General features: G+C 35.4%; 1 protein-coding gene across 21 annotated transcripts in view; it reads left to right on the forward strand.

The window, feature by feature from the left end:
* Window positions 1-26,587, forward strand: part of LOC127875987 (TBC1 domain family member 1-like) — a 277,043-nt gene that overhangs the window by 15,557 nt on the left and 234,899 nt on the right. For 10 of the 21 annotated variants that reach the window (XR_008047589.1, XM_052420793.1, XM_052420791.1 and 7 more), the window contains exons 1-2: window positions 9,550-10,843; window positions 25,047-25,736. The exons of 1 other annotated variant lie outside the window; for it this stretch is intronic. Coding sequence is in view for 18 of the 20 variants with exons in the window: in XM_052420793.1 (XP_052276753.1) it covers window positions 10,052-10,843; window positions 25,047-25,736 (1,482 nt within the window). In the remaining 2 variants the exon portion in view is untranslated. Of the gene's footprint in view, window positions 1-9,549; window positions 10,844-24,105; window positions 24,235-25,046; window positions 25,737-26,587 lie in introns of those variants that run through there. 10 more of the 21 variants (XM_052420778.1, XM_052420779.1, XM_052420780.1 and 7 more) reach the window with 6 other exon arrangements.

The following is a 26,587-nucleotide window of genomic DNA, read 5'->3' on the forward strand; positions in this document are numbered from 1 at the left end:
GCTCAATTGTTCACCATCATTAGACGGTGTGTCGCGCGAAAGAATTACGTCAATATCTCCAAGGTCAAGGTCACAATTTGAGTTTGAAGGTCAAAAATGGCCATAAATGAGCTTGTCCGCGCCATAACTTTGTCGTTCATTGTCAGATTTTAAAATTATTTGGCACATTTGTTCACCATCATTAGACGGTGTGCCGCGCGAAAGAATTACGTCTATATTTCCAAGGTCAAGGTTACAATTTGAGTTTGAAGGTAAAAAATGGCCATAAATGAGCTTGTTTGGGCCATTACTTTGTGATTCATTGTGAGATTTTAAAATAATTTGGCACATTTGTTCACCATCATTAGATGGTATGTCGCGCGAAAGAATCACGTCGATATCTCCAAGGTCAAGGTCACAATTTGAGTTTGAAGGTCAAAAATGGCCATAAATAAGCTTGTCTGGGCCATTACTATGTCATTCATTGTGACATTTTAAAATAATTTGGCACATTTGTTCACCATTATTGGACGGTGTGTCGCACGATAGAATTACGTCAATATCTCCAAAGTCAAGGTCGCCACAACTAAAAATAGATTGATTTTGAAACAACTATGTAACTATGAAAGGATGATAACTCAAGAACGCTTAGGCCTAGGATCATGAAACTTCATAGGTACATTGATCATGACTGGCAGATGACCCCTATTGATTTTCAGGTCACTAGGTCAAAGGTCAAGGTCACAGTGACTTGAATTAGTAAAATGGTTTCCGGATGATAACTCAAAAACGCTTAGGCCTAGGATCATGAAACTTCATAGGTACATTGATCATGACTGGCAGATGACCCCTATTGATTTTCAGGTCACTAGGTCAAAGGTCAAGGTCACAGTGACTTGAAATAGTAAAATGGTTTCCGGATGATAACTCAAGAATGATTACGCCTAGGATCATGAAACTTCAAACGTACATTGATCATGACTGGCAGATGACCCCTATTGATTTTCAGGTCACTATGTCAAAGGTCAAGGTCACAGTGACTTGAAACAGTAAAATGGATTCCGGATGATAACTCAAGAATGCTTACACCTAGGATCATGAAACTTCATTGGAACATTGATTAGGACTGGCAGATGACCCCTATGATTTTTAGGTCACTAGGTCAAAGGTCTAGGTCACAGTGACTCGAAACAGTAAAATAGTTTCCGGATGATAACTCAAGAATGCTTTAGTCTAGGATCATGAAACTTCATAGGAACTTTGATCATGGCTGGCAGATGACCCCTATCGATTTTCAGGTCACTAGGTCAAAGGTCAAGGTCACAGTGACTCGAAACAGTAAAATGGTTTCCGAATGATAACTCAATAATGCTTACGCCTAGGATCATGAAACTTCATAGGTACATTGATCATGACTGGCAGATGACCCCTATTGATTTTCAGGTCACTAGGTCAAAGGTCAAGGTCACATTGACAAAAAACGAATTCACACAATGGATTCCACTACAACTGACAGCCCATATGGGGGGGGATGCATGTTTTACAAACAGCCCTTGTTTTCTAATTGAAATCAAGGTCAATTTTACACAAGGGGGTTAACAATACACATTTTGAATTGTCTCCCTTTATCAGACTTTTTTTCAACTGAAAACCTGGTTTTGTGACAATTTTGTCCCTTGTTGTTTCCATCCGTCACAGTTTTGTTTCTCTGTGAGACACTAATGAACTGAATTTGATGAAACTTGATATGCAGCATTTCTATGGAGTGGACATGCACATTCTTTTCAAGTCCATCTGGTTAAAAGATTTTTTAGGGAGTTATTCCCCTTATATTATTTTTTATATAATTTTTCATTTTTGTCTGAGATCTCAGAAACTGATGATGCTAATTTGATGAAACATGAAATGCAGCATCCATTTGGGATGGACCTACCAATTGTTTTCTTTTCGTTTAAATAATAATGATTTTTCAGGTATTTGTTTCCTTTTGATTATTTTTTAGCTGGAATTGAGCACATGGTGCTCAGAGCATAAAAAGTTAACTTGTGAAACTTTTAGGACACCATGTTGTAAATCGGCAGAATGTGAGAACATGAGGATTGTGCTGTATCTTTTCTTTAAAAGACTTTTCCTCTTTAACCCCTTGACAGATTTTAACTTTACTTCATGGGAATCATCCTTGGATTACCATCTCTGAAGTTGTTCAAATTGTTCCGGTTTATTAAATATGTATATCACCAAAGCCATTAATAGATTAAACAAATGAAACTAAAATCTTCTTTTCTAAAACTACAAGTGTCAGGGCTTTAATATTTGCTGTGTAACACCATGGTGTGGTCATCTGCTAATAAGTTTACTCAAATCAAGCCCCTTGGGTTAAAACTGGCCTTGCCTCAGGGGTCACATGATTTTGCTAGCCTTATATAACACAGGGCTTTTTTTCTCGATTTTGTGAAGCAGCCCTGGCCCCCCCCCCCCCCCCCCCCCCCAAAAAAAAAATAAATAAAAATATTGTGAAAAAATCAGTTGCAAACTTCTGTAAATTGTGAAGAAACGTGTCGCGAACTTGTAAAAATTGTGAACTTCAGTTTGTTAAGAATAAGTATTGTAAAAGCATGTTTAATATTGCATCATATTTAAATGTCTTTTAACAATGCATTAAAATCATATTTTCATTGCCTGGACATGTTTTATGATCATAGATCAACAATATTCTGACTGGTAAACTCTATCACAAACCATCTATAGGTTTTAAAGCCTAACCACTGTCAATATCTTGTCTTGAGAAATGGCAGTTTTTGAGAGTTTTGAGCCAAAAATGTCTGATTTTCACAGTTTCAAATGGCCGTTTTTGTCAAGTATTGTGGCCATGTAAGATTTGTGAAATGTCTCATTCTTTAAGAAGGAAAAAAAAGCCCTGTAACAAAATGACTTCTCTTTAAAGAGAAGACAAAGAATTTTAATATTTGGTTTATAATATCATAATGGTGGTCTTAGACAAAGTTTGTTCAAATCATGACCCTTTGGGTTAAAATTGGCCACTTTCTTTTTTTCCCTTGTATAAATTATATCAACACAAGCCAAGAGTGTAAATGAACATTATTGTTACCTTCCACAGTTACTCCCCTTTGTCTGCAATTTTATTCTTAATAATTTACTTGTAAGTATTATTTGTGTGTTATTGATATTTAAGGTTTGGTTATTTTGTTGCCCCCTTTTGTAGAATTAAACCAATACATTGACCAAGGGCATCATCTCGAAGCATCTACCAGTTTAACTGATGTTCTTGTTTGTTGAAGCCATAAATGTGCCAATTAAGGCTGGTATAAATTGTAGTTTTTTAAATGAGCACAGTACTAAATGTATTTTATTATGACACATTTTCACTAATCCATATTGTTATTTAATTTGAGCAAACACTATCTGATTGACTTTGCTGAATATAACTGAAAATTTATATGAATATATATATTTGAATACTAAAACTCCACATTGAACTTTATATGGCAATAGTGAAACTCCATACTGAATTCTATTATGTGAATAGTAAAACTCCGTATTAAACTCTGTATGGGAATACTAAAACTCCATATTGAACTCTATATGGGAATACTTAAAAACTCCATATTGAACTCTTTTTGTGAAACTCCAAATGTCAATGTATATGAGAATGGTGAAACTTCATGCTGAACTCTATATGGCAATAGTAAATCACCATATTGAACTCTGTATGGGAATACTAAAACTCCATGCTGGACTCTATAAGGGAATAGTAAATTTAACTCTATATGGAATAGTGAAACTCCACATTTGACTCTATTTGGCAATAGTGAAACTCTATATTGAACTCTATATGGGAATAGTGAAACTCTATATTGAACTCTATATGGCAATAGTGAAACTCTATATTGAACTTCATATTGGAATAGTGAAACTCTGTAACAATTGAACTCTGTATGGTAAAAGTGAAACTTCATACTGAACTCTATATGGGAATAATGAAACTCCGTAGTGAACTCTATATGGCAGTAGACAAAATCCACATTGAACTCTGTATGAAATAGTAAAACTCCATATTAAAATCTACATGGCAATAGTGAAACTCCATATTGAACTCTATATGCCAATAGTAAAACTCCATATTGAACTCTCTCTCTGTATATATATGGCAATAGTGAAACTCCATATTGAACCCTTTATGTCAATAGTATAACTCCATTTTGAAATCTATATGGCAATAGTGAAACTCCATATTGAAATCTATATGGCAATAGGAAAACTCCATAGTGAACTCTATATGGGAATAGTTTTACTTCATTTGGCACTATATAGTGAAACTCCAGTAGCATTATAGGAGAGAAATTCTTGTTGCCATCAACTTATCTTTTAGTAAAAGCAAGTGACCTAATGCCCATACAATATAGAACCATGCAAGCAACAAAACTATTGACAGAGACCATAATATGCAAAGTGGACTCTCCCATCCTTCTAAATTGGATCAATTTCTTTCCAAAATTAGGGATGTCTAGTCCATTTATTTCTATATTTAGAATATTTCTTACAAAAATTCCTTTAAGCAAACAGCGCAGACCTTGATGACGCTGCATCATGCGGCGTCTCATCTGGGTATACGCTGGTTGCCAAGGCCTTTTTTTCTAGATGCTAGGCATAAATGGGTTAAACCCAGTTTGCATTCTAGACAAACCTAGTCACACTTTACCAAGCAATAACCACTTAAGAGTGAAATTAAACAATGGGCTACCAACAATAACACAACAGACAAAAACACCAATACAGGATTGATGCTGCGGTCATTGCCTAGTAAGGCAATAGAAAATAAATTCCTAGATTCTCATCCCCGCCCGCCCATCGAAAATCGTCCCGCCCGAACGCTTTTTATTTTGAAAAAAAAATCTTAAAAAAATCGAGCCGCAAAATACTGAGGATGAAACGGCTAAATGAGTACGAAAATTGCTTAGTGCGAATCGGCAATTCAATGTCTCCAAGACGATTATTTATTTTTAACAGCATACGAGCGTCGTCTGAAATTTAAGTGATCGAGCGAAAACAACAACACAGTGTTTTTTATTTTGAGGTGTAGAAACGGCGTTACAACCGTAAAAGATTGGTACGGGGTTTCAAAATGTGCAGAAGCTTTAACTCTCGCGGACCTGTATGATGAGTTCATTTGTGGTTCGTATGATCAAGCCCCATTGAAAGTTGACCACCCGAAAATCGTCTGTGCCCTAGTCAGAATATGTTTAACATGATATTAAAAGGGTAAAATAAAACACAATATTCAAATTTTGATAATGTATTTCTTTTATTCTATATAATTTTACATACATACATACATATAGGCATTATGCATATTAACTTACAAATTCGTGAACATTTCATTACTTACTATATATGTCCGACATATAAAATAAAAAATAAAAAGTAAAAAATAAAACCCACCCACCCACCCCAATTTTCCCCAAAATTTGGATGAGAATCTAGTTATTTATTTTCTATGGCCTAATGGTTAATATAAAAACACTTGGCAGTTTAGCTATTTAAAGTTAATCTTGTAAGATATACAGTATAAGCTATAACTATAAGCTATAACTAAATGAACACCTAAATTATACCTTTACACTGAACTTTTCAAAATCAGTTATTGAAAACATAAAGAACCAATTTGAAAATACATCTGGAAAACACGAACAATAAACAGAAGACAAGTTACAGCAGAGTATAAATTAATTGATGTAGTTTACACTAATTAAAAGGATTGTAAAAAAATATCAATTTCCAGCATTATTCAAATTATATATCATTGAGAAAGTGATACACCAATCTTTAAGGAAATTTTCAATACTTGTATACACGAGGAAGCAAAATATAAGATTGAAAAAGATACCCCAATTATTGAATGTTACCTGCTTTTCTTACGTAGCTTGGTTATTGAATGTACAGGTTCAATTCGTTGCTGGGGTAGTTGTTTATGATAACCAAAAAGCTCATTCTGATTTAAAAATAAATAAATGTGTCAATTCATGGAATTTATTAAATGTTAATGCATCTGTTAAGTAAAACAGTGTCCAAAATAAACAAGAAAGACTCTTCTAACCAACAGCTCTATTGGATGCATTTTGGGGTCTTTTATTTTTTATATTATTGGTTTAAATGGGTAACACAATAATTTCTGCCTTTTGAACCAGTAGGAAGCTTACATTCAAATAGTATTATAAAGCATAGGCGCTCGATGTCAATGATTATATTTATTTTTTTTATTATTATTATTTTGTTTTTAGTTACCCGTAATTTATTATAATGCAAACACATACTAAATCAATAAAAATCTTCCGACAAAACGTCTGCTTAAAATAAAGTTCGACTATGTACATAGAAATTGACAAGGTAAATCACTCGCCATTTTCTGAAGCAACGGAAGTGCATCATTATGCATAATTAAATCGCTGTCACCCCGCTCGCTTATTGAAATCCGCACGCAAGCCGGGAACCTCGATCTTTAAATATCAATAACAGTCATGTACATGCGTGTATGCCTATAGCCTATAGAGACCTCCACAGACGATGTGATAAATTCCTGTAACTATTGTTTCACTCACTTAATGGGGTAATCAACAAAATATGTTGTAAATTGCATACACATGAATCATTCCTTACCAATTGTTTAACTGGATTTGGTCTGCCATGGTGGTTTCCAGAAAACAATCACCGATTCAAAAATCAAATCTGGCGCCCGTAGTGTTTGTTGACTGTTATTGATATTTAAAGGTCGAGGTTCCCGGCCTGCGCGCGGATTTCAATAAGCGAGCGGGGTGACAGCGATTTAATTATGCATAATGATGCTCTTCCGTTGCTTCAGAAAATGGCGAGTGATTTACCTTGTCAATTTCTATGTACATAGTCAAACTTTTTTTTAAGCAGACGTTTTGTCGGAAGATTTTTATTGATTTAGTATGTGATTGCATTATAATAAACTACGGGTAACTAAAAACAAAATAATAATAATAATAAAAAATTAAATATAATCATTGACATCGAGCGCCTATGTTATAAAGGCTCATTGAAAAATTTGCTGGGTAAATCCAGTGCTTGGTGTTTTAAGAGAAGATATGGAGTTGGCTCCCAGGATATCAATTGAACCTGGGGCCTCCTAATGTCTTTTAAGATACCAAATCAATTACTCCACTGCAATCTCAAATCCTTTTGTTTTACAACTAATAATAAAAGATCTTGTATATTTTGTTTGGGTTTTAGAATCAACTTGACCATTTATTGAGAAATAAATTGCTAGCTGCCTACTCTTATTATTTTGTTCCTGTAACCTGAAACAAATCAACATATATATTTGTTAGTCGTTATCTAACATTGCTAATGGAATAACACCATGATTAGAAGTACAGATAACAATTGGTTTACTGCAAACATATGAAACTATTAATGAGTAAATTAGTGGGCATTGTTCAATGTATTTCTGCATGTCATCTTTTGTTAATAGTCATACCATAATTTTCCATATATATGTGTTCTTGGATTTTGAAACACGCCCATTGATTACATGACTGAATATGTCACATGAGTTTAAGTATCTTAACAATGCAAAGAAAACAAGAATGAACATTGTTGTTTGTCGATTTCACCGTCTTGTTTATTGAGAAGACCGTGAATCATAGAGTAAAAATAATTCATGCACTTTTTAAGACCACTTATATATTATTACAAAGCCTACAATTTTGTTAAGGCTGAAGTGATTTGTCAGGCAATCCAAGGGTTTCGGATGTAAATAAGCCCTGATATGGGAAAACTGGGCTTAATGCATGTATCATCCCAGATTAGACTGTGCAGTAAGCACAGGCCTATCAGGGATGACACTTTCCGCTTTGATGGTACTTTTCATTGGAAGGAAGTCTCTTCTAAGCGTAAATCCAGTTAAGGCGGAACAGGCTAATCTTGGATGACACTTTACGCTCATGCATTAAGCCCTGTTTTCCAAAAGCAAGGATCAAATAAACCATTGTTTCAAGTTAGTCATCATGTTTTACACAAGATGGAACATGTTCATTCGGACACATTTAATGATTTTTTTATGAACTTTTCTCTCAATGATATCTTGGCCAAATTTGAAACTAGATCACATTACATTATAAACAAGTCACTTGGTCAAATTTAAGGAAAAGCTTGTGAACACTTTTGAGGACTTATTATGCCCCCCATCGAAGATTAGAGGGGGTATATTTTTTGCACATGTCGGTCGGTCCTGGATTGCCTAGGATCATAAAACTTCATAGGTACATTGATCATGACTGGCAGATGACCCCTTTTAATTTTCAGGTGTCTAGGTCAAAGGTCAAGGTCACAGTGACTCGAAACAGTAAAATGGTTTCCTGATGATAACTCAAGAATGCTTATGCCTAGGATCATGAAACTTTATAGGTACATTGATCATGACTGGCAGATGACCCCTATTTATTTTCAGGTCACTAGGTCAAAGGTCAAGGTCACAGTGACAAAAAATGAATTCACTCAATTGCTACCACTACAACTGACAGCCCATATGGGGGGCATGCATGTTTTACTAACAGCCCTTGTTTACCTAGTCTTCATGAAACATGGTCAGAACATTTGTTGGCCAAGTTTGAATATGGTTCTGAATGGTTGGAAAAAAAGACGGCCAGGGGACAGAGCAGTTTCCCTTGTTTTCCCTTGTTTGGCTATAGTAAAACCTTCTTGTGATGACAGATATCATACTTGATTCCCAATCACCATAAAACTTGCGACAAAAAGTTGTTCTTTTGATATCTGTGCCTAATCAAAAATATGGCTGCAGTGTGTTTTTTCATTCAAAATCAGGTCAGTTTATTGGCCCCATTCATAATTGAAAAAATTATGATTGTATTTTTCCTAAATGGGAGCTAAAAATGTCCAATGAATGGTTTCAAAAAAAAATAAAAAATTGTTGATCTCAATATTTTGTTCAACTCCCATCCATATGAGTTCAACCTTAGTAAAATTAATATAATATTGAAAACACTTGTATTCTCAATTTTGAAGCATTTGTTAGCAAAACAACAACATAACTAATTTCCCAATTTAAGTCAAAATGCTGCAAATGTTCCCAATCTAAAGGGATCGGTCCCATTCCCAAAATGGTAAAAAAAACATTGGGCTGCTATGTGTTAAGGCAGTTTTATTGGAAAACAAAAATTAATGAATAGCTCATTATAGTTAAGTTTGTTGGGATCTCAGGTGAGGGCCTTATTACTTTTTGTCCTTTAGTTTCTTCAATCTTTTAATAATAAGGAGGCATGTAACAATGTATTTACATATCATATTTTTGTATTTGCTTGAGCAACTTTAAGACCAATTCAGTTTTCCTTTGTCACAAGTGCGCACAATTGAACAGGAAGCCTGCTCAAAAAGATAAAATATCAGCTGCATCAACTTTACCGGACACTGAGTGTTTGTTTGTTTGTTCGCCAGCATTATATTTACAACAATGTACTATCATCAAAAACATTATATACAGTATCTGATAAACTTGTAAAACGGCCAGTATAAAAGTAATCTCTACAGGAAATTTTGTGCACCAAAATTTATGTTTATTTACAGCTATTTTATTTGTGATATAAATTTGTTTCAATTCTGCGTGCAAAATGCATTTTTAGTGTCATGCAACATAAATATGTGAATAATAAAAAAATGGAATGTTCATAAACATGAATGTGGTTGGTCAGATTATTGATGTTATGATTGCAGCAAAAAAATGTTTATATACAATTGGAACAGGACACTGTGTGCAGGAAATAAAATACCCAAGTATATTTTGTGACAATGAAAACAACTGTGATGAATATGACACCTGAAACAAGAATAAAATGAAAATAATAATAGCAGAATTAATAATAATTTGATAATAAGTTGACAGTGGATGGATTATTCTGTAAATTAAAAGCCTGAAAATTTCCGGCATTTTGCATTTTGTGCTTGATGGAAGATCTAGAGATGTATCTTAATATAACAGCATGATATTATCAAGATTTTGACTGTTAATATTGTCATGGCAACGATTCTTCAACGTTTACGTAGGCGGTCACTACAGGCCGAGCCCGAGCAGGACTATCTACTCTGGAACCAGACAGCCATGTTGTCGTGTTGGAAGAATGTCCACGGTCGAGAGCACGAGCTTGGTTTGAGCAAACTGGAACGGTCCATCTCAGAAATACTCTTGAAAAAGCTTGCAGTTGAATCTACAGATGTTAGCAACAAAGTTTCATGGGCCAATGCAGCCAATGTAGTGAATGGTATTGAAGATCAAAAAGACAGAAGTGGACATCAAAACTCTGTTAGAAAAGTCTCATGTGGGTGCAAAGGGATGGAAACTGAAAAAAACCCTTCCTGGCATAATTTTAATTGTGTAAATTATCGTGAGAATGTGAATGTAAATGAGTCGAGCAAGTCTGAACAGACCGAAAAATACTTGGTGGCTGACATACATCAATTTAATACCAGACTTGAATGTCTGACTTGTAAGAGACGAGGGAATAGTGTGCGCTTGTTCCAAGAGGTTACAAACATAATGTCCAGTAATGCAAACAACAATAATAATGTGAAACACAAAGACTATCATATAGCAGTAAAAGAGACTGTGATAAATGACACTGTTGTTACTAAAAAGCCAGCCTATAGGCAGTCATCATTCCCAGAAACTTTGATAGCCAGAAAACTTCTGAAATCAGATATTAAAAGGAATTCCCTACCAGTGACCATGCATACTGAAAAAGAAACTGTGGCAGTTGATTTGTTGCCAAGGAAACCTGTCGTTGAAAAGGCCCAAGATGTACTGGACACGGTAAAGGAGATTTTAGAATTGTTGTGATGTCTTTGAAATGTCCTCCTCTTGAGATACCAAAACAGCCGTTGCAAAATTATTATGCCCTAAATTGAAGGTCAGGGGGGGTGTGGGTTTGGCTTGAAATGTTAACAGTTCATTAGGATACTAGTGTAGTCATTCTTTCTTACCACTCTGGTTAGCCAATCCGATTTTTTCCAATCTTAAAAGCACATTTTAAAAATATTTTATGGCCATAACAATGTTTATATTTTATGTTTATCAACTGATGGTAACTTTTCATATTTTAGAGATTCTTTGGGATCTAGAGGAATTATTTTATACTTAACTTGTTATTTCTGGCTTGTTTTTATGGTTTACTTTATATATATATTTTCTAAATAACATTAATTGTACATTTGACACTCTCAGTTATTGTTTGTTTTTAAATAGATTATCCCATTTTACTTCCTTGATATTATTGAAGCCATTTATGTGTCACGCAAATGTTCTACTTTGAAGGAATATGTACATCATTCTATATTAACTGTAACAGCACTATTAGAGGGTGCTGTAAGTAAAAACATTCTTTCTTACTTTTTGGAAACTGTAATCTCAAGATTTTATAGTAGGTGGTGATTGAAAAAAATTTTGATTTTCAAATAAAACAGTTTTTTTCCAGACTCTTTATTTTTTATGCCCCCAGTAGGGTGGCATATAGCAGTTGAACTGTCCATCAGTCAGTATGTCAGTATGTGTGTATGTCAGTATGTGTGTATGTCAGTATGTGTGTATGTCAGTATGTGTGTATGTCGGTCTGTCCGTCTGTCCGAAAAAAAACTTAAACGTTGGCCATAACTTTTGCATTATTGAACATAGAAACTTGATATTTGGCATGCATGTGCATCTCACGGAGCTGCACATTTTTAGTGGTGAACGGTGATCGTCAAGGTCATTCTTCAAGGTCAAATGTCTAATATATGGCGTCTGTCTGTCCGTCCAAAAACTTTAACATTGGTCATAACTTTTTCACTATTTAAGATAGCAACTTGATATTTGGCATGCATGTGTATCTCATGGAGCTGAACATTTTGAGAGGTGAAAGGTGAAGGTCAAGGTCATCATTCAAGGTCAAATGTCAAATATATGGCGTCTGTCCGTCCGAAAAACTTTAACATTGGCCAGAACTTTTTCAATATTGAAGATAGCAACTTGATATTTGGCATGCATGTGCATCTCACAGAGCTGCACATTTTGAGTGTGAAAGGTGAAGGTCAAGGTCATCCTTCAAGGTCAAATGTCTTAATATATGGCGTCTGTTCGTCCGTCCAAACACTTTAACATTGGCCATAACTTTTTCACCATTCAAGATAGCAACTTGATATTTGGCATGCATGTGTATCTCATGGAGCTGAACATTTTGAGTGGTGAAAGGTGAAGGTCAAGGTCATCCTTCAAGGTCAAATGTCAAATATATGGCGTCTGTCCTGTCCGAAAACTTTGACATTGGCCATAACGTTTTCAATATTGAAGATAGCAACTTGATATTTGGCATGCATGTGTATCTCATGAAGCTGCACATTTTGAGTGGTGGAAGTTCAAGGTCAAGGTCATCCTTCAAGGTCAAAGGTCAACAACAAAAATTTGAAAGCGGCGTTCTCATGAAGCTGCACATTGTGAGTGGTGGAAGTAAAGGTCAAGGTCATCCTTCAAGGTCAAAGGTCAAAAAATATTTTTTTTTTAAAGAGGCGTTCTCATTAGCTGCACATTTTGAGTGGTGGAAGTTCAAGGTCAAGGTCATCCTTCAAGGTCAAAGGGCAAACAAAACACACACAAAATTTCAAAGCGGCGCAATAGGGGGCATTGTGTTTCTGACGAACACATCTCTTGTTTATTACTGTCTTACTTAAGTATATGCTATTACATATCAACCAGGTCTAGATGAGTCAGGCTGGGAAAAAACCTAATAATGCATGTGTGAAAGTGTGCTCCCAGATTAGCTTGTGCAGTATGAACTGCAGTATGCACAGGCTAAATAGGGACCACACATTCCATTTTAATGTTTTTTGTTTACAGGAAGTCTCTTTTTAGCAAAAGAGTAAAGCTAAGTTTTCCCAGAGTGAGGCACATACACAATCATACAAATGTAATAAAAGCTGCCTTGATGTGTGAATGTACAAGGTATATTGTGCTAAGTAGAACTGTGTTGTGATGGGATACCCAACATGTGTACATGTTTACATGTACCTACCTGTAACAGGGAAATAAAAGCTCAATTCTGCTTCCTTGTTCCTCCAAATATCTTTATCCTAAAAACATAATATTGACATATATTGAAGTTGTTTACAAAAAAGGAAACATAATAATAGAAACCATCCAACATTTTAGTATTTGCAGTGATGTAACTGTCCACATTTGTAACCTATTGACAAATTGTAAGTTGCTTTACTTCTGGGGTAGAACCGCAAGTGAAGAAGTGATGCAGATTATTTAATAGAATTTTTTGAAATCATAACAAATTGTAACTTTTCAAATGCTGGCATTTTCATTAAAAAAAAGAGCTAAAATTGGCAAAACTAATATGTTCTTATAGCACATAATATCATGGCTTGGCACATAATATCAAGGCTGGGAACATTATATCAAGGCTGGACACATGATATCAAAGCTGGGCACATTAAATCAAGGCTGAACACACTTTATCAAGACTGGATACATTATATCAAGGCTGAACACACTATAGAGACTGGGAACATTATACTAATGTGTGCATGATATCAACACTGGTAACATGATATCAAGGCTTGGCACATGCAATCAAGGCTTGATATATTATATCATGGCTGAGAACATGATATCAAGGCTAGGCACATGATAGCAAGGCTTGGTACATGATATCAAGGCTAGGCACATGATAGCAAGGCTTGGTACATGATATCAAGGCTTGACACATTATTTCAAGGCTGAGAACATGATATCAAGGCTGAGCACATTATATCAAGACAAGGCACATGATATCACGGCTGGCCTGTTTAAATCAATGCTTGACACATTATATCAAAGCTGAGAACATGATATCAAGGCTGGGCACAGGGTATCAAGACAAGGCACATGATATTAAGGCTGCACTGTTGAAATCAAGGCTGGACACATTATATCAATGCTGAGAACATGATATTAAGGCTGAGAACATGATATCAAGGCTGGACACATGATATCAAGACAAGGCACACAATATCAGGGCAGGAATTGTGATATTAAGGCTGAGAGCATGACATAAAGGCTGGGCACATGATATCAAGGCTGGGGATAGGTTCTTAAGGCTGGATTCATGATATCAAGGCATATGCTGTAACATAACGCACACAAAACGCACATTTGGGGCATTTTTGGATTTATATAATGATCGAAATTTGTACCACATTTCATACAATCTTAAATAGGCAGCCATCTGGATCAACAAATCATTAGCCTCGGGTTATAATTACCGGACACGAATATTTGCTTACCGTATGTGCCAATCTTCGGTCATTTCCGTATGTATTCGTTAGGTGTCCGTTGCATACGTATATTTAGGTTGCAGACACGTGACTTAACAAACGGCCAATCAGAATTGTACATGTAGACACGTGACGTTACACAGCCAATAAGAATTGTACACATAACAATTATCAAAGCTTTCGTTGTTTATATCTATATTTATGGACAGTCTTACTTAAACGGCCGAACATACAAGTCGCATTATTGCTGGCTTTCGCGGGATAGGCCCATTGCGGGCTTCGCATGTATCTTGTATTTGACAAACATTTTGGAAACGTTGTGTTGTGTTAATAAGCAGAAATAAAACGCAAAGAAATCAGAAATGAACTTTGTTGGTTATTACTGTGTGATATCAACGAACTTGTGTAATTACGCTACACAGTACATTTTATGGAGCCGTGTACCATGGATACGACCGAAGTACGATCACAAGTGCGATCACGTGCCGAAAAAATGAAAACATCACAACCACAACGCGACATGAATTCAGGTCAGTTGTTTAAAACAATTATGGCAAACTTGGAGAGGGAATTTCAAAATTTATAAAGTAGAAAATGAAAGTAAAAGGCGTCATGACAACGAAATTTTTAAGAATTGTTTTAAAGAATTTTATGTAGTTAGATGTTAAACATAATAATGATGATAATAAATTATGTACGAACAAATTTTACAAATATCAAAATCATGCCAATTTTGCATTTATCGGCACATTTTTATAAATAGCGGTGAATTGAGAATAAAAAGAGATATTTGAGTTTTACATTATTTTTATGAGTTATGGAAATCATTAAATAAAAGGTGTACACACAGAGAGTATTTAAAGAATTTTTATATATTCTTGGTATTGTTAGAATATAGGATTATGTACGGACTTATGGGTTTTTTTGCATACCATTTTAAATTGTTAGAATGTTTGTAAATTTTCATTAAATTAAAATGTACGAGAAAAATAAGAGTATTCAAAACAGTTTTGTTTATTATTTTAATAAAGAAAATAAGGCGGGTTTTCTTTATTAGAATGATAAAGAAAATTAAAGAGGACGAATAAATAAAATTATTGGAAAATTTAAAAATAGTTTCAGAATTGTAAAAGAAAGAAATAGGAAATAAGAACAGTAATGGTAATTGTGAATATGAATAGGGCAGAAACTTAAAAAAAATATTATGTAAATATGTATATACGTCATTGTGTTGATTTCAAATATATGTAGGATATCGGTAATATTGAAGGTCTTGAGTAATTTTAAGTAAGAATTTAATGCGATCTGACGCGTATAGCGCAGTTAAAATATAACGATATGTACGCATTAAATTTCTAATATAATTGTTTAAGGGTTACAATTATATTTTATGAGCACGGCTGACTGATCAGCGTTCGGACATACCGAGCCCGAGGTTGTGATAACCTTAGCGTCCTCATGAGTTAGAGAATTTATCCCTGTGCCATCGAAGCAAATTACGCTATGGACAGAAGATGCGATGTCGCATAAGAATTATTTGACTAGTTTCGATTAGGAGTAAAGACCTGAATTTTGAAGTATACCGATATGTGTTCTTATATTATGAATGCATATATATAAAAGTCTGCCTTGTCATATTTGCGCATTTTTACAAGTGCACAGGTCAAACATGTCAATAAATCTATGCCCAACGGCAAACCTATAGTGATAAAGATGAGGTTTATGAAACCATGATATGAACAGGTACGTCTATCATTACCCATTTCTCTAGGTCAATAAAGTGGCTCGCGCCTGTCAAAAATTTACTGGCTGCACGTGCGTAAAATGACAGCCTAAGGCGGTACATAGGTCATATTAAGTAAATGGCTTGTCAGATGTCAAACTGTCATGTACTTATCGGAAGTATGTTTTGAGGAATTGACTAATATTTTTTCGTTGTAAAGAATTTATTTTTTTTGAATAAGATATCACAGTAAGTTGTCATGACGATATTTAACAATAACTAAGGGGATATTTATAAATGTTTGCCATGATTTTGAACAACTGATACTTGTATCACCACGACGCAGATAAAAATAATCGAGATTTGAAGACAACGCCGAAGAAGAGCGACTTCGCGAGACAACGCCTTCCACAACGAATAGAAGAAACAAACAACATAATTAGAATGGAACATCACGGCGTTTACTCTCAAAGTGAATACCTGGTTCTATCACTAAAAGAAGACCAACGCCAGAAGATTTCGAAGGACAACAAGTGACGCAACACTGGACACAATACTTGTGACGTTAAACACTATAGAGTAGATGCAGCCGTTCAACTGTTTGACGTGCGTAGATAACGCATTTGGAATGATACTTCCGAGGCCTAAGACATCAAGGAGAACACTGCTATAGTTAATACCTCGTGAGCATTATGGCCAATAGAAGATCTTAATGTCCCGAGAGAAATGAAGACGCTGGGGCCATCAACAAAAGTACAAACGACAACTGAAAACATCAACAACGATGAATACAACGGAAACGACAATCGACGACGCAAGTTAAACATCGGAAAGCAGAGCTGAATCAACAAACGCATTCCAATCGCCACGGACGAACCTACAATCTACTTATCTTCATGACGGCGGCAATGACTTCAATGAAACATCGTATTCGCCGCGAGCTACAACTTCAAGACAACATGGACGACACCAGATGTACAGATGGCCAACGATCAACAGATGATGTTCTACACAACATTTTGATTGACATTTAAATTGTATAACAATTACTAATGTTATTTATTTCAGCAGAGATGCTTGTCAAGGAAATCATATTGTTATCCGCATATTTTCCATCATTTGAGTGTGTTTATATGAATGTAGTTTTTTTTATTTAATTAGTAATTCAATAGTAAAATTGTAAAAGATTTTTTTAAATCATAAAATATAAAAAAATCAAATTAAGGGGGAAAGTTGTGTAACATAACGCACACAAAACGCACATTTGGGGCATTTTTGGATTTATATAATGATCGAAATTTGTACCACATTTCATACAATCTTAAATAGGCAGCCATCTGGATCAACAAATCATTAGCCTCGGGTTATAATTACCGGACACGAATATTTGCTTACCGTATGTGTCAATCTTCGGTCATTTCCGTATGTATTCGTTAGGTGTCCGTTGCATACGTATATTTAGGTTGCAGACACGTGACTTAACAAACGGCCAATCAGAATTGTACATGTAGACACGTGACGTTACACAGCCAATAAGAATTGTACACATAACAATTATCAAAGCTTTCGTTGTTTATATCTATATTTATGGACAGTCTTACTTAAACGGCCGAACATACAAGTCGCATTATTGCTGGCTTTCGCGGGATAGGCCCATTGCGGGCTTCGCATGTATCTTGTATTTGACAAACATTTTGGAAACGTTGTGTTGTGTTAATAAGCAGAAATAAAACGCAAAGAAATCAGAAATGAACTTTGTTGGTTACTGTGTCTTTTCCACGAACGATACACAATTACGTGACAATGCTTTCAAGGCTGGACACATGATATCAGGCTTGGCACAACATATCAAAGCAAGGCACATGATATGAAAGAGGGTCACATCAAGCCTATGATATCAAGGTGAACAAGTCCCTCTAATATCATTACATCTGGCATTACTTTGAGCAACAAGCACATCAAGTGTTCTAGCACTTCAACACTTCAATACAAGTGGATAAGAATGTGCCTATGCTTTTTTTTTATCATTGGGCCATTGTCTCTGTTTTAAGGACACGTATGCCGTGGCCCATTTCCTGACCACATCCTGAATCTTAAGTGAACCGGTGTATTTCTTTGTCAAAATATTTTTTTTTTTCAAAATTACTGCCTTAGATTCTCAATCAGTGCTCCAGCTAGGCCTTAATCAAAGGGCGCCCCGCCCTGCCCTCCCGAACTTCCCCCCTGCCCTCCCGAACTTCCGCCCTGCCCTTCCAAGGGTCAACCCTGCCCTTAAAAAAAAAATTATTTTTTTTTTTTTTTTTATAAATATGATGATTTATAAATATCTTTTTACAATGAATTGTTATTAATTTTTTCCTCACTATAGACATTATATTTGAATTGTTTAATAATAATAGGAGTAATATATTATAACAATTATGAATAACATATAAATTAACATGCAAGAGTAAGCATCCCAGAAACGCCCGCGCACTCAAAGTGCCCTTTTGACAAAATACTGCGTGTCCAAAGTGCCCTTTTGACAAAAAAGCCCCCCTGCCCTTTTCAAATCCTAGCTGGAGCACTGTCAATTAAGGTTTAAAAAATCAATCAATCAATATCAAGCTTCAATAGTTGAACTGTGGCAATTATGATATTGAAAACAGTTATTCTCAATTTTCATGTATTTTTTTAGCAAAAAGAACGCTACACCGATTTCTTAATTTTACTATAAAAAAAAATTATTTTTTTCTCAATCCAAAGGGCCCCAGCCTCTTCCTGAATGGTAAAAACAACAACACTGTGAACATTAATATTGGTAACGAAACAAATTTAAAACTCTGGGTATTACACTATTTAAATGGCTGGCTAACTAAAGCCCCACATTATTTAGATTCCATGTATATTAATTGCAGTCAGTGTACATACAATGATCTTTTTACTCGAATTCAATTCATAACGTGTCTTTATCAGTAAAATACATTACATTCATTGTCTCTTTTACCTACCACACATGACATGCATTGCACTGTACCTAAAACTCCAACCTGCCCCTTTAATTAGCTTTATTTTGTTTAGATATTCTTAATATAGTTAAATCCATGCTCTTTTACCTTAGAAAATGCATTTACACGGCCGTTAATCATGCGCGCCACCTTTTTTGCGATGCATTAATAAATGAGCCAATGCAACTTCCGAGGTGGCGCTCAGGCCCGAATGTTTTGAAATTTCATGGACAATTGTACAGGGGGATTAGGTTATGTATGTTTGTTTCAACACAATTCGCATTATTTTTAAAATCGGGTCATGTAGTGCGATTCAGCAAAGATTGATTCGTCCAAAAATGTCCAGACACGTACATTCTCAACCTTTTTAAAAACGTGAAAACCTTTATAAGTTGTGGCATGGTGGAGTTTTAAAAAGCATTTCGATGAGTTTTTCCTGTGTGACAAGAAAATGTCCACCCAATTAAATCGCTAACGGCATCAAACGATTGCGTACAACACACATTAAATGCTGCATGCACAAAATATTTGCTTCTTGCTGACGTGGAAGATAATTTTGCATTTTTCCAAAAGAGATTGAGCCAATGCTTAGGAGGTGGCGCTAATGATAGGAGGTGGCGCCAATGCAAGATGTATCAATTAACAGTCGTATCGCAATGACATTATCACATTACGTAGATTTGACAGATAATGTTATTTGTTACATTATATTTAATATTCTAAAACAAATAAGATGTAGTTTTTCAAAATATAAGTGATCAACTCAATTAAGAAGTCACCAACATGAATAAAACATAGTGTACGATATATACCAAAACTTTGTTATACTAAATCAAACCAATAATTTAATGTTAAAAATTATCATAATAATTCATCGACATTAATATGTGTATACTGTATGATAATTCACGAATTAAGTAAAAGATTCTTCTTGAAACTATGATTTGTGGCCGTTAATCCAAAGGCTTAATTTACTAAATGGCCAAGGTCAACGAATCTTAGTTAGGCTCATTTATGTTGTTTTTCCCACTATAAACTCCACAAAATGAAGATAGCTTGGTCTTTTTCCGTTACCATTTTTGTATAATACATGTTTAATGTTGTTATCTTACAAAGACGAACGTTTAAATCCATCAATATGGTATTAGAAAACTACTTGTTTTCTAATTAAAAAAGCATGCGACTCAAATGTACTGAAGAAGTCAACTGACAAAAAATTAATGTGAGTCCTGTAAACATAATATTTACCATAACGTAAAATATTTCACTTTAAAATAGCTATACATGTGCATTGGCGCCACCTCCTAGTCTGAGCGCCACCTCATTGGCATTGGCTCCATCTCTTTTTGAAAGATGCAAATTTATTTAGAAGATCGGCTAGAAGCCGATGTTTTTGTGCACGCATTAACTTGTACAGGGTGAAAGCAATCGTTTTATGTCATGAGCGATTTAATTGGCAGGAAATATGCTTGTCACACAGGCAAAAGACATCGATTTGCTTTATGAAGTCTACCATGCCACAACTTATAAAGGTCCTCACGTTTCCAAATAGGTTGTGATTGTATGTTTCTGTACAGTTTTAGGCGAATTTTTAATCGCTGAATTGCACTATATTGGCCGATTTTAAGAAATATTGCGAAATGTGTTGAAAAACATAGTAAACCAAATCACCCTGTTAAATTATCCGTTAAATTTCAAAACATCCGGGCCTTAGCGCCACCATGGAAGTTGCATTGGCTCATTTATTAATGCATCTAAAAAAAGAGGTGGCGCGCGTGATTAACGGCCGTGATTAACCCGCACCATTTTTGACATGCAATTCTTTTCTTCCGCTTTTACACTACCGTAATTCTCTATGTTTTCGGACACTTTTAAGTTTTCGGACACCCCTTCTTTTAGCAAATATAATTATTTTTCGTGACTCTTAATTTTCTGACATACGAGTTTTCATCCATAATTAATGTCTCTAAGTTTTCGGACAGTATATTTTACAGCGCTTTTTTAACACATTTCGGTCCTGTTTTCGATATCTAATCAGGGAATAATTTAGAATTTACTATCTATGAGTCCCTTGACCTCGCAGATTTTAGACAAATGAGTCCCAGGCCAAAATTAATGAGTCCACCTTGAAAAAGAATGGGTCCCATATTTTGAAAGATACCAAGTAATGAAGAAAACTAGTCTTAATCACACTAGCTCAATAACTATATTTTGTATTAAACTTTTAATAATCTCAAAAACATGTTCAAACCAAAACAACAAATTCAGGGTTATCACTATCTTGTTTGCCTTCACATAGGCTTTAACATTATCTGTTACATGAATGTAACCTGTTACAACATTTCAACTTGATTCAAATCGATGATAATATTATTGTTAACATCCGAATTGCGAACCTGATAATATTATTGTTAATGTCTGAATTGCGAGCTGTTGACCTACTGTTATTAAAGTTTAGAGTTGTTTGTTTTGGATTTAGCTTCAACACCTTATTTCGGAGGCATTTTTTCTATATTATTTATGACTTAGTTTCAAAAAGTTAAAGCAGGTTTTCATCCGGGGACTCTAGAAAATATCATAACACACTCTATTTAAAAGGTCGATTCTAATTGGTTTGTATTATACAGCAGCGGCTCGACTAGAGCCAATCAAAAGACTTGTTGCCGTCTTTAAGCCTCATTCGGTAAATCTCAGCGTTCATCACTACACTTTTGACTCATACCCAAGATGGTTCGTACTTATTGTGATTCGGGTATGCGTTAACAGATTCGTTTGAGCAATGCATCCGAGTGGACGCACATATTTCAAAACTATGCGTCCATTTCGATATTTGTGCGTCATAAATGCGGGACGCGCATGTAGATTATTCCCTGTCTAATGACACTTTGATCATGGGGTTTTACAACCAGATTAACATAAAACATGGCAGGTGCATGCCAGAGGGCAACGGACCATTACATTTGCGTTATTGGGTAAATAACCTTGTAAACCGGTATTAAACAATGGTTTCGCCCGATAGCATAAGTGTTATGACAATTACCATGGGTAGTGACAATTAACAGTTCAATTATCTACCGCAATGGTACTACCCCTTCTCAGTAAAATAACTGTGACAAATACAATACTAAACGCTTCAAAGTGTGATGCACCCTATTGCAAGTTTTATGAACAATGGAAGGTGTTAGACACCAACTATCAGAAATGAACAAACGAAGAAGTCAGTTTGCTTTTTTTATTGCGTTAATTACAGGTTCATACTATCTTTATATCACATGCTCATCTTTGAACTTGTTGGTCAAAGTACAACCTTGTAGTAACTTTCTGTCAAATAAATTAAGCATTTAAAAGTATTTAAAATGCAGTGCAAACATATATAACTGTAATTTATACTTATGATACAGCATGGTATTTAACAAGCGCGTGCTATTACCGGTAGTCGTTGATACAATTGACGCTATTTTTGGACACTTCAATTTTGGACTCAAAGTTTTCGGACACTCAGGGCTTGTTTTCCTTTTAGAAAGGGTCTTCTAAGGCCCTTCCCCCCCCCCTCCCAAAGAGAATTTCTTTAAGGTGAGACAATGTTCCTTTATTTCAGGTTTATCTTTCAATGTTGTTGTTAAATTTTATCCAAAAACTTAAATCCAGGGCCTTTTTATGTCCCCCACCACTATAGTGGGGGACATATTGTTTTTGCCCTGTCTGTTGGTTTGTTTGTTGGTTTGTTTGTTTGCCCCAACTTTAACATTTGCCATAACTTTTGCAATATTGAAGATAGAAACTTTATATTTGGCATACATGTGTATCTCATGGAGCTGCACATTTTGAGTGGCAAAAGGTCAAGGTCATCCTTCAAGGTCAAAGGTCAAATATATGGGTCAAAATCGCTCATTAAATGTACACTTTTGCAATATTGAAGCTAGCAACTTGATATTTGGCATGCATGTCCATCTCATGGAGCTGCACATTTTGAGTGGTGAAAGGTCAAGGTCATCCTTCAAGGTCAATGGTCATATATATGGGGACATAGTGTTTTACAAACACATCGCTTGTTACAAATATTTTTGCTTATGAGCCTTGCTCTGGGCAAACATTGTTTAATGCATTATGCTTAAAGTGTTGTCCCAGATAAGCCTGTACAGAGTGCAAACGCTAATCAGGGACAACTCTTTCACTTTTATTGTATTTTTGTTTAAAGGAAATCTCTTCTTAGCCAAAAGACAGTTTAGGCTGAAATTGTTGTCCCTGATAAGCCTGTGCAGACTGCACAGGCTAATATGGTTCAACACTTTATGCACATGCATTAAAGCCCATTTTTCCCAGAGCAAAGCTAATACATATCATACATTCAAAGGGGCTGTAGCATATATCCAGTGAAAGACTACTGTCATATTTGATTTTACCTCAAAGAAAGTAGATTGTCTGGAAAGTCTGTATGCTACATTTGTTAATGTTTTCTGATGTGGATTCATGATTAGACTTATGTATCTTGTGGTGTCATATAAATGGAGATATTAGCTTGAAGTGAAGGGAGTGATGTTCATGTTTTATTGGCGGATACAGTGATAATGTAAAAAAAATTGGATATGGATGAGTAATTGAATAGTTTATTGTGTAAAAAGCTCAATTTGTTACTTGATCAGCACTTGGATACATCAGTTTGTTGGTAGGATAACTAGATGTGTCTTTCAATGTGCACAAGTTTTGTTGTAATCTGTACACTTCTACTGGTGACCTTAAAATTGAAACTGCACAAATGTGCAAATGGAATTATTTTTGTTTGTCCGTCATTTTCATTAGTTAATTATTATAGAATAGATTCAGTAGCTCAAAACTAACTTTGATAAATTAAATAGATGAAAATTACATTTAATAGATTTTAACAGACCTTGATGAATTTACAAAATTGCTGTTTTTTCAGGTTTGCCAATTTTCATTCGTGTTATGTTTTTTGCAAGGAAACAGTAATACTGAACATTTACCATGCTCTAAAATAGCTATTTTATTCATCTTTTGACGATTTAAAAACCTGAAAATTATAAAGGGTAACAAATGTGAAACGATTGTATAATTTGGAAAGTTCTTTGTTATCGTTATATTTGGTGACATTACGAAGATCGCTTATATAAAGTAACAAAATACATGCACTGCATGACAGCACAGATGGCCGAATGGTTTATGCAGTAGACTTTAACTCCAAGGGTCAGTGATTTGAGCCTGGGTGTGGATTAAAACAATTTCTTCTTTAACTTTGTTTTGTTTTAAACTGGAACTTTTTATTTATGATGTTTACATTTATCAATTTAAAACATTAAATGACAAACTTCAAAACATGTCAAAACATGCCAAAATCCTAGATCAATGATAATAGATAATGTTATTTGCTACTGCAGACAACTGCTACAAGTATATTATAAGATATGTAATACCGGTTATACTTGTGATGTAAATATTGTATTGAACATTCATTGTAGACATAAAAAGTGAACATAATACTAAAATAATAATTTCTGTCAGGTACCAGAAAACTGCATATAAAAGGATTTTTTTTTTTTTAAATTCAAAGTTGGTGTTGGGAAAGCAGCCATTTTCCTGTAACTAAGATGTCCATCTAAAAAAAACTACAAAAAAATTGTTTCACTTTCAAATATTTTCACAAATTGTAGTAGTCATGACGACATTTTAGGAGGCAATCAGAAATATTGCAAGCCAATTGGTTTTTTGGCTACTAGTAAAAACAACCCACATATGAGCCTCTGGGATTAATGCATCTGCATTAAGTGATATCCCAGATAATCCTGTGCAGTCTGCATAAGCTAATGAGGGATGACACTTTTTGCCTTAACTGGATTTTAGCTAAGAAGAGACTTTTTTAAACGGAAAGTACGATAAAATTGGAAGGTGTCGTCCCTTATAAGCCTGTGTAAACTGCACAGGCTAATTTGGGACAACACTTTTTGGACATGCATTAAGCCCAGTTTTCCAGAGCAAGGCTCATATCATGTATATTTCAGGTGCCGGAGCTGTTCCAAGGTATCCGCAAGGCAACGCAGAGGGAGATGGAGCCCAAAGACCCGGAGCCCGCAAAGGCCTGCTATGAGGTCATGTATGTAGGTCGCGCCAAGGTCAAGGGCAAGAAAGTGCTGTCTAGTCATATCGACGATCTCGTTGCCCGGTTGGAGGCCAAAGACTCGGTACCTGGTCTGAAAACCATCGAGACTTCGGACTCAAGACGCAGACACAAGAGCGACTCAAGTATCAAGAGTCTGCCAACCGTCTTTGATGAATGTCTGACATCGGAGAGTGGTGATATGCAGAAAATGAAAATAATACAGGGAGTGGAATTGCATTTAGGGAGCAACGAAGAAATTAATCGAACAGTAACGTCTGGTGGCGTAGGTGTAGGCTCAGAGCACCACTTCAGCGATGGGGCACTTAGCTCAACAGAAAATGTCAACGACGGGCTCAGCCTGTCTAACTCTAGTGACCAGCTTAGGGACATGTTTCACAGTTTACGCCTCAATCCAGATTCCTCTGATAATCTAGGTCAAGGTCAGGGTAATGATCTCCATGACAACGAAGGTCAGTCATTGAACCGCACCATGCTGTTTCGTATCGGACAGAGCGAGATCTCACTGATCAGCCTTGACAAGAAGCAGACGATCATAGAGCGGAATTTCAAGAATATATCTTCTGTGTCACAGGTTTGAATCAAAGTTATTGATTTTCACCATTTTTTGCTAGCTTGGCATTTTCGGAGAAAACCCAAGGTATTGTCATAGCCAGCTCGTCGTGTCGTTCGCCGCCTGACGTCCGCCGTCCGCGTCGTGCTAAAACCTTAACATTGGCTCTAAAATCAAAGTGCTTCCACCTACAACTTTGAAACTTCATATTTAGATGCACCATAATGAGTTCTACACGCCACACCCATGTTGGGGTCACTAGGTCAAAGGTCAAGGTCACTGTGACCTCTAAAACAAATAAAAAATAAATTCTGACGAGCTTTCATTTATTCAAAACTGCACCTGTAGCCGAGAGTGGCATTATGCGGTGCTCTTGTTGGAATGTGGCCAGAGCCCTTTTTATTTGACAAAATGATGTTGTTTTATCGCAAATTAGGATATTGGTATTGTTTGATTTTACTAAGAAAAACTTAAACATTGAAATAAAGGTGTTTTTTATATTATATTTACAAAAGTTCAATTAATACAGCTGGATAGATTTTTAGCTCACCTGAGCACAACCTGCTCATGGTGAGCTTTTGTGATCGCCTTTTGTCTGTCGTCCATCGTCAACATTTTGCCTTGTGAACACTCTAGAGGCCACATTTATTGTCTAATCTTCATGAAATTTGGTCAGAACATTTGTCCCATTGATACCTCGGCCGAGTTCGAAACTGGGTTGTGCCGGGTCAAAAACTAGGTCACTAGGTCAAAAAAAAGAAAAACCTTGTAAACACTCTAGAAGTAACATTTCATGCCCAATCTTCATGTTATTTTGTCAAAATGTTTGTCTTAATGATATCTTGGTTGAGTTCAAAAGTGGTTCCGATCCA

The sequence above is a fragment of the Dreissena polymorpha genome, chromosome 4, assembly GCF_020536995.1.
Source record: "Dreissena polymorpha isolate Duluth1 chromosome 4, UMN_Dpol_1.0, whole genome shotgun sequence".
In the NCBI taxonomy this organism is placed as follows: domain Eukaryota; kingdom Metazoa; phylum Mollusca; class Bivalvia; order Myida; family Dreissenidae; genus Dreissena; species Dreissena polymorpha.